Consider the following 13,954-nt stretch of genomic DNA (forward strand, 5'->3'; position numbering starts at 1 on the left):
TGAAAAAATGACTGGTTCGGTTAGTTTTTTTTTTTTTTGTTCATTGTTACTTTAGCTTGAATAAAGAGACGCATGACGGGAAATGATTCACTCGTCTGTCAAATGGCAGTTGCCCTATTTGTTCTAGAAGGTGAGCGTCTCTTTTATGTGGGACGTTTTTTTTAAGGGTTTGCATGTACGCCATTACACGAAAATGGAAAAATGGGAGACAAAATTTGCACCACATGTTATAAACATACTCCGCATCAGTTCTTGCATAAGCGTGTGGATGTGTGAGTGTGTGTCTGTGTGCGTGTGGTATGTGATGTGTGTGTGTGTCTGTTGGTTTGTGTGTAGTATGCATGTCGCTGTGTGTGTGTGTGTGTGTGTATGTGTGTGTGTGCGTGTATGTGTGTGTGTGTGTGTGTCTGTGTGTAGTATGCATGTCGCTGTGTGTGTGCCGGGGGTTTAGTATTTTAAATATTTTTTTGCACTGAATAGTAACAGATCCTGTCTTATTTCAGTGAGGAATCTGTAAGTGAATGCTGTTGCGCTGTAACACCGAGGGATTTTCCATGGACAGTGCTAGCATTCCTGAAAAGCCGCAGGACTCTATCTTTGAGAGCTCCTCTCTCCAGCGGTCAGGGCCTTTGAGTTGAGAGAGAGGGCTGCCACATCGAATTAACGTAGGGGGGCCACAAGACCAGCGCAAAATAAAACATGACCGGGTCAAATCCCGGGTAAAAATGCAAAGTCAGGCCATATCATGAGATCTCAATCCAGCTGGAATGAGAGACGCTACCTTTTTTTTCTTTCTTTTTTTTTTTTGGGGGTGGGCGTGTGGGTATTCTTCTGGAATTTTCTCGTAGGCATCGGTCGTGTAAGTCGCAGCGTATTGTGGCGGTGTCCGGGGGGGGGGGGGGGGGGGGGGGGGGGGGTCGCTGAGAGCGAGTAACTCTACCCCTGACCTTGGGAGCGCTCATTTGGCGGGGGATCTTTCCGATATCCTGTCCCTCAGCGAGACTTTCACCAAAACATGCCTCGGTATGCGATCCCATAATGCTCCGTGCTCACAGGGATGCTCATCGCTGGTGAGACAAACAGTGTGAAAAATGTGCATCCATAATGTGGTCGCCCGTTTCACAGATTTCAAGAGGCCCGTGTCAGGAACTTATTTCAACCTTTTTTTTCCCCTTTGCGGTAACTAGTAACTTGTTGAGGGAACTGAGGCGGATCAAATTCTTCAAAACATCTGTGTAGCTCTGAGGCATTTATTCAATTTACTTCAATTTGCTGCGTCTTATCTGTTGACATTTCATACCTAAAATGTAACGTGTGGTTAAATGATACTTTAAACGATACGTTTTTTTAGAGGTCTTAATTCCGGTGGTTCTTTTCCCTCCTCTGTAAACTTTTCACTTCTATCTTTAGAGCTATAGCCCCTGATTCTAGCAGCCTGTACGAAAGGACCGGAGTGTATTTGGGGCCAGGTTGGGAGCAACATTCAGCTATTTTTTAGCTTCACCAGCCCACCCTGACCAGTCCTACCCATAAGGGGGGGGGGGGGGGGCGATGTTTGCAATCATGGCCCAAATGTGTACCGGCCTGTCTGGCATCTGCCATTGCCCGACAGCCAGTCTGACAGTGTCTATGGGTGTAAGGCCTATATATATATATATATATATATATATATGGGAACCATTTATGGGGTTATAGACTTCATGGTGTTTGCTTACTAATGTTCTCCATCTATCAGTAAGGGGGTACAGAGTGTCTCCACACAAATCCGTTCCCATTGGCAGACCCAGCCGGGCCATTTGTGGCTGAGGTTACACACAGACCAAACAGACTTTTACAGCATTTGCAATCATCCCGATGAAAAGACAGCACTAAGGGCTGAGTTGCTTTGACAGCATCGCTTTGTGTTTCGTCTGCAGCGGTGTATTATTTGCAATGAGGTGCATCCAAGCACCGAGTTGCTTAGATGACCCCCGTCCCACCCGCCACATTTACTTTCTGTGCTGGAGCGGACTGACAGTGAACAGTACATGATCACATCGGTGGGTTGGGCTTGGCTATCGGCCCCACAAGGGGGCTGGTTAAAATCCCAGCTTTGAAAACAGCTGTTACTTCCTTGAGCTGAGCACCTCTTACCAGTTACTGTTTGACAGAAATGCACAAACAGGCTCAAGACTTTATATTACAAGCATAAGAATATGAATGAATATTAGGACATATTCCTGTCAGACCTTTTAGTTGTGCTCTGAATACATGCATCCTCAGAGAGTATAGGTAGTCAACAGAAGTCAGTCAATGGAGATTAAATGGGACTGTTCAGGGTAAGGCTGTGTTGATATATGTGTACCCACAGATCTACCTAAATGGTCAGGATGTTGTCCTTGTGCCAGTGCACAGGACGGTAATCTAAGCCTGTGGGATCAGAACATGAACGTGAACACGGCTTTGCTGGCCCACTAACTTTCTGACACATTCGTTGCCTCAACCTGGGGTTGCTTTGCAAGTGAATGTGCTTCTGAACTCAGAATGCACATGCATCAAACGTAAGAGGCTTAGGTTTTTATGACTGCACGGAGATGCCAAACACGCTCCGTCTCCACGGAGAACGCTTGCATATGCATGAGGGCTTCCGAACAGCCATTACCCTGCTGACGGTTTAGAGGAAGTCGCAGAAGGCCTGGAGCCTGAACAGGAAAAGGGATTTCTTCCCTCGTTTGCTACCATGGAGACGTTCGGCGGTGTGTCACAGAGGATATCGTTAATTCTGGCGCTGTCTGCGAGCTCCAGCCGCGGCACGCCGGAGCGGCATTCAGCCAAGACGCCGCACCCCCCCCCACCCCCCGGCCCTTTCGCCCTGTCTGTCGTTAGGTAATCATCTCCGAGAATCAATCCCGAGGAGTCACCTTAATCAACCGTGGACGATTTAATCTGTTTTTGAGCATGTCGGAGCTGAGCAATTACCCAGGTCTGTTGATCTTTGGCAGTTTGTAGAAGGAGGGGTGGGGGGAGGGGGGGGTGGCAAGGCAAGGGTGGGGAGGGAAGGTCCAAGGGGGAAAGGGTGGTGGCGATGGTGGTGGTGGAGGGGGGAGAATCAGGTAATTGTAGATGTGCTTCATAATAAAAAGCAAAAATGCAACCATCTTGTCAAGGCTCATCTCTCCTGGGGGAAAACAGAAATGAATAGGTACTGTTTCTTCAAATTACACATCACACTCTACGCACAGCCACCTTTTTTCCTTATCGCTGGCCATTTCATAGTTCTCTGAGGGGCCGAACACATGTTATGTACATTTACAGTCAGCATTCACTCAAAGAAACCAGTCATTAGATCGCTCAGAAATGTAACAAAAGTACAAATTTTAAATACAGCTTTTTCTCCCGTGATAGGTGGCAGACTTAACACACTACTTGCAAAGTGTAGATTTTCCCAACCGATACTACTGCTGGATATCGTCTAAGTCATTATGAAGGAAGAGTTATGGAACAAGAGTGCAGCCAGGTGTGTGGACCTTTATAACAAGCTTTACAGAGCTGTGAATGTGTGAATGAAGTGCTCCTGTGCAGGAGACTAGGCTTCAGATGGCAGGTTTCCAGTTAAACGGGGATTAGCAGTACTTCAGAGTTTCAAGCTTCTGTGGCTCACTCTTTCTGGAGCTTACTCCACTAGAGTGATGTCCTCAAGAGTCTGTCTGCACAGTACTTGCGGTAATCTAAATACAGCAAGATCCATATTTGGTTTCCGCGAAACATGTTAAATATGCATTTTACCCCCACCGCTATAATTCTGTGTTCAGACAGATCACAATTGAAACATTGTGTTGCCATTTCCAATACTAGTATTTCCATTTGACGCGTGTATTTATTTCATAATGGCCATGCAAAGCTGACTGAGGTGAGAACAAGATTAGGAGGCGGCCTCTGGTTTCAAGGCCTAGGGAGAGCGCCATCTGGTGGCACATATGTAATGCATACTCTATGTGCCGGTACAGATAAATACACCAATCTTTTTGCTATACCTGTACTTCCAGAGGCCTTCCAGAAACAAACCCCATTACATTTGGGACTCAGATAACCTAGCTAAATAAAACAACCTAACAGCATCTCTTCACAAAAATGCTCAGTAAACAGCCGTTAATCTGTGGTCATTTATACATAACCCATGAATAGTTTGCACCGTATGTTTGCAGCACATATTTACATGATTTTTTTCCTCATCAGGAAGATCGTATCATTCAGTAAGCCATGCCCATGTCAACTTATAACAGCAATTATTCAGCTACTGGCATTCACAGGAAGAACTGGCTACAGCTGTCCATCTTGTGCCCATAATGATGAACTGCATGTTTCCAGTAACTAGAAACTGAACTGGATATGTATGACCAACAGACAGCCCTGCAAAGCTATATTGCCTACTCTCTCTTTGGATGTATCATGCAGCTATTATTATCTTTTTAAAAATAGTACATTCTTGTGTTGGACAGCCATGTTGATCTGGAAAAGGCAGGTGGTTTATGGGATAGAAAGCACACTGAGTCATAGGTGTCAGTTAAAAAAGGAGCCTGATTGTTTTGGGCAAATGTCACGTTCACAACGTGCGTCACCCGGTGGGATACGACGAACTGAATCAGGCTCGCGCTGTAAATCAGAGTGAATGCTGTGGGGGTGTGTCCGCAGCGAGCGGAGGCTGCTCTGTATTTATAATGCTGTAAAAATGATGTCACACCACCGTGACCCACTGAGCAAACATTCAAGCAATCTATATCTATTAGTTTTTTTTGTGCAGCCGGATTGCTTGCCTAAGCTTCCAACGTAGGAGCCTCTCGGATATTCCCGGTGCAAACAAACGTTGGATGTCTCGTTAAAAAAATCTAATCCTTGAAACACATCAGAAAACAAGCACAGCGTCAGGAGGCAAAGCGAGCAGATTACTGAATTATTGAACAAGCCACGACGGTAAATGTCAAGGGTCCGACGGAAGGAAAATAAGACGAAAGCAGCAGGGTTTCTAATCAGATGACAGAAGCACAGAGGAGCCCACACGTTTTCTGCATGATAGTGTTTACGATCTCCCACGTTTCCGTGAAACCATTCATAATGATAATGATAGGATGCTGAGGCTCTTCTGGGAGCAGAATGCAAGGGCCAGCCTCATTGGCTGGTGTGACCTAATTAGCCACTTGATCAACCAATCAGCAACCCCTTTTCTGACTCTCTCCGGTTGAGTAACATTAGTGACACTTGTTATTGGCCTTTTGTAACTGTAAAGCCATTTATCACAACATAGTTTTTTTCTAGCATTGGGTAAATTTTGAGCCGAATTGTCAAACTATAGCAATTGAGACAGGATAAACTAGAAAATAAATGTATAGATTATAATGGATGAACAATTCACATGAAAAACTTGGCAATCTATGTCCAAGTGTATTATTTATGGGTCACCCATCTCCAAAACATATTGTTTTCTTATGTACAGCTTATTACCAGACTTAAACTTATGAAGACGTATTGCTGTTCTCACATGGCTAATCGCAGGTTTGTTTTATATTTCCAGCATACCACAGTGCTCCCCTTCATCTTGATTGAGATGAGAACGACACACCACCAGTATCCCAGCAGGCTCTGTGGACTGCTAGCGGTGTGCACCTTTGCAGTGGGATATGTTCTATGGTAGGATCCATTCTCTCATGCATTCTATTACACACGTGCTAGTAATCTGATTGAGTAAACAAAAAAGAAAATGCCCTTAGTCATCTACATGTTAAAATGCTTTGATTATTATACATTGCATGATTTGTACACACCTTACTTTTTTTATACAGTTCATTGTTTTTACTGAAACAATTCAGGTTAAGTGCGGTTAAGTACCTTGGGTGGATAGACAGTTCCCCACCAGGGATTTGAACTTGCAACCTCAATTATGAGCACAGATGCTGAACCTCTACCTGATCAGCAAGATTCCCCTGGTCAGTTATGAAACAAAACAATATACATATTTTAATTTTATCTACTTTAAAGCATTCATTATTTGCAGTAAATATCCACCATGAGAAAATATATATATAGAATTCTATGTCCAAGTGAGCATTCAGACAACTGTAGGTGGTTATACTATATTTTGCAAACTTCTGCTTGAGGGCATTTCCCTTCATCCTGTGTATTTTACTGGATAGTGGGGATAAGCTATGAAAAAGTAATGTTAAAATCAATAATTCATCCGTGTTCAGCCAGCAATATATGTAACTAGCAAACTACAAAGATTATCTACAATAATTGTAATGACAACATTTTAAAGGTTGCAGCCTTTGAACAGTACCTGGCTTTTAATGGGCAGGTGTTTCTCTAATATGTTCAAGAGCTAAAACGGGGGATTTTACAGTATGTGTTACTTAGAGTTTTACTTAGAAGCTTTATGGTTTAGTGCACCTCCCCCCCCTCCCCCCCAGCACACAAATGCAGGGCAGTCTCCATATTTTTTTTTTTTTCCAAAAAAAGGTGCCGCAGAAATCACCTGGAGCGACCGAACAGCGCCTCGTATCTCTTTCAGCCTTAATCCTCGCAGAATGAAAGAGGATTAAATAAAACAAATCCCCCAGGAGCGGCGAATTTTAGTCTCGCTCTGCAGAAGGGGAAAATACCAGGGAGTTTTTTTTTCTAAATCCACAGGCTGCTTTACGCGTGGATTACAGAGCCTGAACGTCACCGAAGAGAGCTGACAAGCCTCCCCACGCGATGGGTTCAGGCTCGGCACTCGTTGTAGCGGTAGACACGCCCGACCTGTGTGCAATCCCTCGAATGTCAGATTCTTTTTGTACTCGCACGGATGGTAAACCGAGGGTTTGAGAAGGGCACAAGCGATGAAACCTGAGGAAATACACTGTAGGTATCTTCAGCCTAAATGTACAGGGCTTTCGAACCGCTGTGATTATTTACATATGCCCTGGATAAAGAGAGCACAGCACGTATGGGAGCGATACACAGTGAAAGTGTGTGCGTTTTTTACTCCTATTAAGACTATATTAATTCATCCCCACTACTTTCAGCATTTCAGCTATACTGCTTATTTCTAACGAGTTTTGCGATATGAAGCTGTATTTGAATTTGGGTTGCATTTCTTAAATATGGCATAACTGGGAGTAAATTAGCCCACGCACAGAAAAACCAAGTGTACACAAATGTATGTATGTTCTCTTTCTAAGACCAGTTATTATGAAAAAATAAAAGACATTTCATAATAGACACAGTAGATTTCATATGCAGATTCTCCAGCACTGAAGGGAGTGCTCAGTGTGGGTGTACAGACGTTAGGCACCTGTGCCTGAGCGAGTGTGAGTGCGAGTTTGCCCTCTGGTCGCCCGCAGGATGTGCTGGGTGCATCACGTGACCGGGGTGTGGGTGTACCCGCTGCTGGAGCACATCGGCCCCGCCGCCAGGGTCGTCTTCTTCTCCTCCCTGACCGCCCTGATCAACGTCTACTACGTCCTGGGGGAAATACTCAACAGCTACATCTGGGACTCCTCCAAATGTAAGCCTTCATCTTTGGCAGGTTTCTGTCAGAATTTTGTCCTGCAAACAACACCCCCCACCACTCCCCCCGCTCCCTCACGCGTCACTTCTTTGTTTTTGGAGCTAGAGAGTGGTACTGAATAATCCTTGCAGCGGTCCCATGTTGGTATCTGTTCCTCTAGATTTGCTGGGGGTTTTTTTGTTTTTGTTTTTTTTTTTCAGCGCTAGCAGTAGGATTCGCACTCTTTGGCTATTTGCATTAAAAATGCAGACAGCAAGGTCCGTGGGAGTAGAGCAACCTGCGGCTCGGAATAACAGATGGGATCGGGGTGATAAGCAGTCTGATTGCGGCAGACACCGAATCCCTTCCCACCTCCCACCTGTTTGACACCAGCCCACAAATCACCAGGAGTGTTCTCGACGCACGGCTCGCCTTTGCCGTCCGGCCTGCTCTTCGCCCCCACCTGCGATCTCACCAATTTCGCTCGCCGATTAAGGTCACATTGAGGGCGGGGAGTGTCACACTGCAACAGTCGATATAGGCTAATGTGCCGGATTTTTTTTTTTCTCCCACTCACCTTGGGCCAAAACAAATTCTGTGTTATGAACTGTGCCCTAAAGAGAGCCGTTGGCAAAACAGTTAAAAGATTCATTTTCTGGGATTTATTTTATTATATATATATATATTTTTTTTTTTTTTTACTGTATGTTTCTGATTGGCCCAGACAGTGTAAGTGTATGCTTTTGCGTGTGGTGAAGGTCATTTTAGACATTTACAGAAGGTCTTGACAAACTGGCAGCTTTATGGTGACTGCAAGGACATTCAGGGCTTTGTGGTCTAAAAGCAAGAACCTACACTTTGAGTAACCCGCATACACTTCACAGCTTGTATATGATGTTATGCCTCCAAAGGTTGTACACATGTGTATTACACAATTATTCTTCAAAGAATTATGTTATTTATCTTATTTTGGCCTTACGTTCAGGTTGGCCTCATTATTATTTGCTTTGTCTTTGAATTCTTCATTACAGTATCCACCAAGTGGTTAGTTTTGACGGTCATATGTCTGCACTTTCACCAATTATGAGCTTACTGGTTCACCTCAGTCTTTTGATCAGTTAAAAATGTTTTACGTCTTTTTATGTAATTGTTTGCTTATATGCCACAATAAGTACAATGTGAATATGGAACTTTTATTCTTCATGGCATTCATGGCTATTTTTGACATAATGTGGCTTAAGAGGGTAAATAACCCATAGAAACATGAAAAGCATCTAATTAAGAAAAATGAACAGCTTATTAAAATTCTGGGATTGCAATTGTGGTTTGAACGAAAGCCAGCATACACAGAGGTCCCCAGGACCGAGCTTGAGAACCACTGCTTTAGACCGCAAACCTCCCCAAATGTCTCTGTATCGGCCATTGTATGACTGGCTGGTTGTCAGAAACTTTTACAAGTGTCTAATATATCCCTCATTCTACATAAGAACTGAGTCTGGGCCAATCAAACACACACAAAAACCACAATCCATATTAAGTTCAGTTATGTCTGTCAACCAATTCCATCACAGAGTTCATGGACCTTCTGCTGTGTATGTTTGAAACCATAGTCCCCATAGTTCTGTAGCAGACCTTGTCTGCTAACCACGAGGGTAATGCACTCCCTTCCTGAGCCTGTTTTTTATGGCAGATGACTGTACATTTTTTTTTTTTTTTTTGGAAAATTTTGTTTCAGAAACAGGTAACTGGTTTCACTTAAAGAACACTCAGCTTAAACATGTTCTTTCTCATGTCTCCAGGTGTTCAGGACTCGGACAAACCCAAAGCAGATTGAAACCCAGAACAGAGGAGGAAGTGTCCGCTTGCTGCGCAGAGCTCTCAGTACAAACTCGGCACTCGTGAAGCCACAAAGAGAAGCTTGATCCAGGACTTGAGAAAACAAATCTCCCATAAATAACTGGGAGAATAATGATTTTTATTTAATTTTTTTTTTTAAGAACCTAAGCACTGCTTTACCTGCAGAACTCCAGGTTGGATTTCTAGGCTGTAACCCAGAACTTCTGAAAGCCTGAAACATCACTGAGAAATGAATGCAAACTCTCAATCGACGACGCAGGAATACACTTATCGCTAAGGCAAAAGTCTAGAAATTCAAGGATTATTCTTACACTCTGAAGTCCCAGCTATGGTTTTACAGCCTAATTTCTCATATCTTTTATGTTAAATAAATTGTATTTTTTTCTAGGGGAAAGATGTTTATCTTAAGTTGCTTACAAGTAGAAGTAGCCAAGGCTTTCTGTCAGTTTATTCTTTTTTTCTGCCTGCCCTGGAAAGATTTTCCTCAAAGCTGTTTCCTCTCACAGGAAGATCAATAGCAGCCCTTTTCATGGTTAGATAGTGCTCTTAGCAGCTGTACTCCGGAATGCAGTTTATTCTAGAACATTCTATAACAGCCAGACTGTGGGAGTAGTTGTCCACTCGATGCGGCTTTATCGTGTTATGTTTCTGCATAAATTACAGTGTTCGATTTCCATAGTTTGACTGCTGAGGTCCTAATGTATGGTCTTCCAATAAAAAAGGTGTTGAGTTATGTACATTCAGGTAAGAGATGAGTAATCAGACAATCAGACAGGCTGAGAGTGATTGGACTTTCATTAGAGGCTTTTCCTTAAGGGTAGCCAGAGATGGTGTCTGAGAAATGAACCATTATTAACCATTAGTTTTAAGACAGTTTCGAATTTGGAGTCTGATGATAAAGAGGTCTTCTTGAAGAAATCAGTGAGCATTCGGGGAATGTCTCCATGGGTACAGTGTTCGGTTGGATGCGACAAGCACACACCAGGTAAATGTCCTCATGAAGCTCTATATAAATAATGGTCGAGGCAAAAAAAACTGGTTCATTTGTGTATTCTTTCATAGAACAACCCTAGAACAACCCTTTCATGTTGACCTCTCCCATGCACAAAGAGAGAAAGTGGGTGGATCTCCATGGACCCCAGTCGTTAACTGCGCTAACCCCCAGCGCAGCCTCTAGCCAAGATCTTGCAGACTTGAGCCTGGGCAGGCAGGCGAGACTGGGTGTGGCAGGACACAGTTTGTTTCACGATGCCCGTGGCTGGGTGGGTAGGGTGGGTGAAGTCAGCAAAAGCTCCCCGACTTTCTGCTTTATTAACTCCACACAAAAACAGGGAAGGTGCACAGAGGGTCCCCGCAGTAATTAAGAGGGCCATACAGCTCTCCTCCAATGAGCGCAGGTTCTCCTGTAGCACAGTGTGGCCAGCTGTGCGAGAGAATAGTCACAGGCTCACGGCGAACGCAACGCGGAGAGCTTTTTGTGCGGGTGCTGGCGGCCAGGCGGTGACCCAACCGTCCTTTCAAAAATGGAGGGAAAAATACATCTAAATTTTTGAAGGAAAAAAATTTAGAGTTTTTTTTAAAAAGAGAGAAAGAACAAGAAAGGCTGTGTTGTCGGGGTTTCACCACAGCTACCGCCTCTATTCCTCCAGCTCAACAGGGTCTCCCAGGGGTGGGAGGGGCAGCTTTGAATTAAAAAGAAAAATCACTCCCCTCTTGATTTACTGTTTGTGCCTTATTTTCTCTGGCATTTTCTGCCCGGCGACAGACACAGGTCGAGCCCAAACATAACAATTCCATTTCACTGCACAGAGCGAGCTTTTAACGAGAAAAAACATGCATTCCAATCCTGCAGAGGAACACCCAGTTTACTCAGCAGTGCAGTATATGAACACCATCTATGGTCTACATACAGTGTTCATTATTAATGGCTTATTATTATCATTATTATTGGCAGTAGTAGTAAAATTAGTATTTTTATTAATTCATTATTATTACTATTAGTAGTAGTAGTAGTAGTAGTAGTAGTAAAAGTAGCATTTTTATGAATTCATTATTAGTAGTAGTAGTAGTAGTAGCAGTAAATGCAATTTTTCAGGATGACTTCTGTTACAATGCACAATATTACAATAGCGGAAAAAATTAAAATAAAAGAAAATAATGAACACATCAAGAGCACAATTAATATTCAAGGAATTGTATATGGTTCAAATGAAAAAAATATAATTCCCACATTTTCCCAGAGCAAAGGAAGATGACAGCTAAACGAAAAGTAGAGCGAACAGCACACCTGCACTGTCAAGGACAAGATGGCTGATAAAAAGGGAGAAGGGGATGAAGTCTGTACAGTCGCATTAATGCATTTTACACAATACAAACCTGACCACGCAAGAGCACCCCCACCCCATCTTCCCCAAGCTCTCCCTCAACATCTTACTCATCATGGAATTATCTAACCAAGCAAAGCCAGAGACGCCATGATCTAGTTATCGGTGTCTTCTGGTCCCTGTCAAATCTGTTAGCGTAAACGCGAAATGAAATGTTTCTTATGTTTTACAGAATGAATCGTGTATTTGAACTGAAACAGAAATAGGTACAATGTGACATGCTCTGTTTTTTTCATCCTGCCACAAAATGATATCTAGCATATTAAGTTGCTCGAGATATCTGTTTTTTTTTTTGTTTTTTTTGCTCGAATCGAGCTTGTGTGTGTGCGTCTGTAGACACTTTCTGTCAGCCTGATAACCAGAGAATGACACTTCACAGACTTCTCATTAACACTTTAGGTACCCCTTGTGGAGGTGACAAATTGAATACATTTTGAAGGATGTGGTTGCATACATTTGCATACTGATGAGGAAAAGCACATTTTTGTTGCCAGGGGTCTGTGGTGCAGCTCTTGCAGTTCTTACGGAACGTGCGATACGAACGCAAAGCCAATCAAAGGACACAAAATATGGGAACAGAATATTTTTAGTCTGGCCACAAATCACACAAACCCCCCCTTCATCTTCATCTCTCAAACTTCTAAAAAATCAAATGCGTTACATTTCTATAAAGTGTGAAGCTGTCATTTGCCAGACTTTGATGGGTTGATCACTACGGCATAGTGTGGTACAGTAGGAGCAAAGTGAGACATGCTTTCATCCATTTTCATCAATGGCTTATCTCTAAACTTTTACAGACTGTTTTGAGTGAGACCCACATTTTACTCTCCAAATATACCTATTCCTCTGAGTGCCACAAAGGGACATTCTAAGGGGGTATTATTGTCACAAAAATAAATAGCATGGACATTCCACAAATAAAACGAGATTCACAATTTTTTAATAACACATTTTTTAAAATAAAAAATAAAATCATTGGTTCACAAATAAATGTAATGGATCCACAAATAAATGTAGCTGATTCACCAATAAATCCACAATATCCACAATAAATTATTTCCCAAAATAAGAACTTGCAATATTCTCGCAAAATATTTGTGACCCAAATCTCAAATAGGAATCAAATACCCTTCCCAACATAGGAAGTTTCTTTGTGGAAATCTTCAGGAAAACCCAAGATGTCAATTGTTTTGCCAAATTGACATGGAATGTCCCTAAAATAAAAAAAACTAGCAAATCCAATCATTTTAAAATTGATTAAAACCAACGCTATGCAAACCTGAATACATTTTACAGTAAAGCTGATGCTGAGTTTAAATATAGACATTTAACTTTTAAATATTTAAAAGTTAATTGTTTCCTGTGCATCTACAACTTACAAGCACAGTACAATAATCAAGGGGTCCTCAGAGGCGGCATAATACAAACACCCCAACCTTTTTCACACAGATCTGAAGACGATCCAATGATAACCCGATGGAAATCTTACTGCTCTGTCGCACGGCCTTTTGAGTAGCACTGTCCTGATAAGCAACGGCAATCTGGCAGGGGAGGTAGAGGTCAAAGACGGAGATATCGGACGCTTTTAAGAGCAGGAGGGGTGCGCCGAGGGGCAGCCCGCCTCGCGGCGCGTCACATGAACACGCGCTGTGGCGAACAGCGAGGGACAAGCGCACGCATCCACATCTCGGCGTTACACCCTCCCCCGAAAAAGCAAAAGGCCGCCGCCAAAATCCATTCAGGCTTCGTCCGGCCGGTTGCCATGAAACGGCAACATGAGCAATCCTTGATCGAAAGTTGACGACACCGAGCGGGAAGGTGTACACAAAGCGCTGAAAAGCACTTAAAATTGTGTGTGTGGGTGGGTGGGTGGGTGGGTAGTGGGGGTGGGGGCTGTTTTGAGCTTGCCTTTGTGCCTCAATGCTCCAAATACGTATAAATAGCCAGCGCTGCCATCAGGGGGGACAATCATGTACGGGCCCTGGAGGAGGGGGGGGGGGGGGGGGTCACAGTATGGTCTGCGGTAAATATTATTGTCCCAGGCCCGAGACTAATATAATAACATATAATTTTGTCCCGCACTCTGATAATAGCAGAACATACATTACGTAGTGGAGTGATGAGGGATTTCAGGTAGTAAACCAGAAGGTTGCAGGTTCAAATCCCAAGTCAAGGACTGTCATCACACGCTTGAGCAAGGCACCTGAACCGC

The 13,954-nt window shown here is 43.3% G+C and overlaps 1 protein-coding gene across 1 annotated transcript in view; it reads left to right on the forward strand.

Annotated features, from left to right (window-relative positions):
- Positions 1-11,075, forward strand: part of aig1 (androgen-induced 1 (H. sapiens)) — a 35,313-nt gene extending 24,238 nt beyond the window's left edge. The window contains exons 4-6 of the mRNA XM_035422814.1: positions 5,549-5,664; positions 7,356-7,519; positions 9,301-11,075. Of these exons, the coding sequence (XP_035278705.1) occupies positions 5,549-5,664; positions 7,356-7,519; positions 9,301-9,335 (315 nt within the window). The 3' untranslated portion in view covers positions 9,336-11,075. The remainder of the gene's footprint in view (positions 1-5,548; positions 5,665-7,355; positions 7,520-9,300) is intronic.
- Positions 11,076-13,954: the final 2,879 nt, after the last annotated feature.

Source organism: Anguilla anguilla, chromosome 6, assembly GCF_013347855.1.
Source record: "Anguilla anguilla isolate fAngAng1 chromosome 6, fAngAng1.pri, whole genome shotgun sequence".
NCBI classification, from domain to species: domain Eukaryota; kingdom Metazoa; phylum Chordata; class Actinopteri; order Anguilliformes; family Anguillidae; genus Anguilla; species Anguilla anguilla.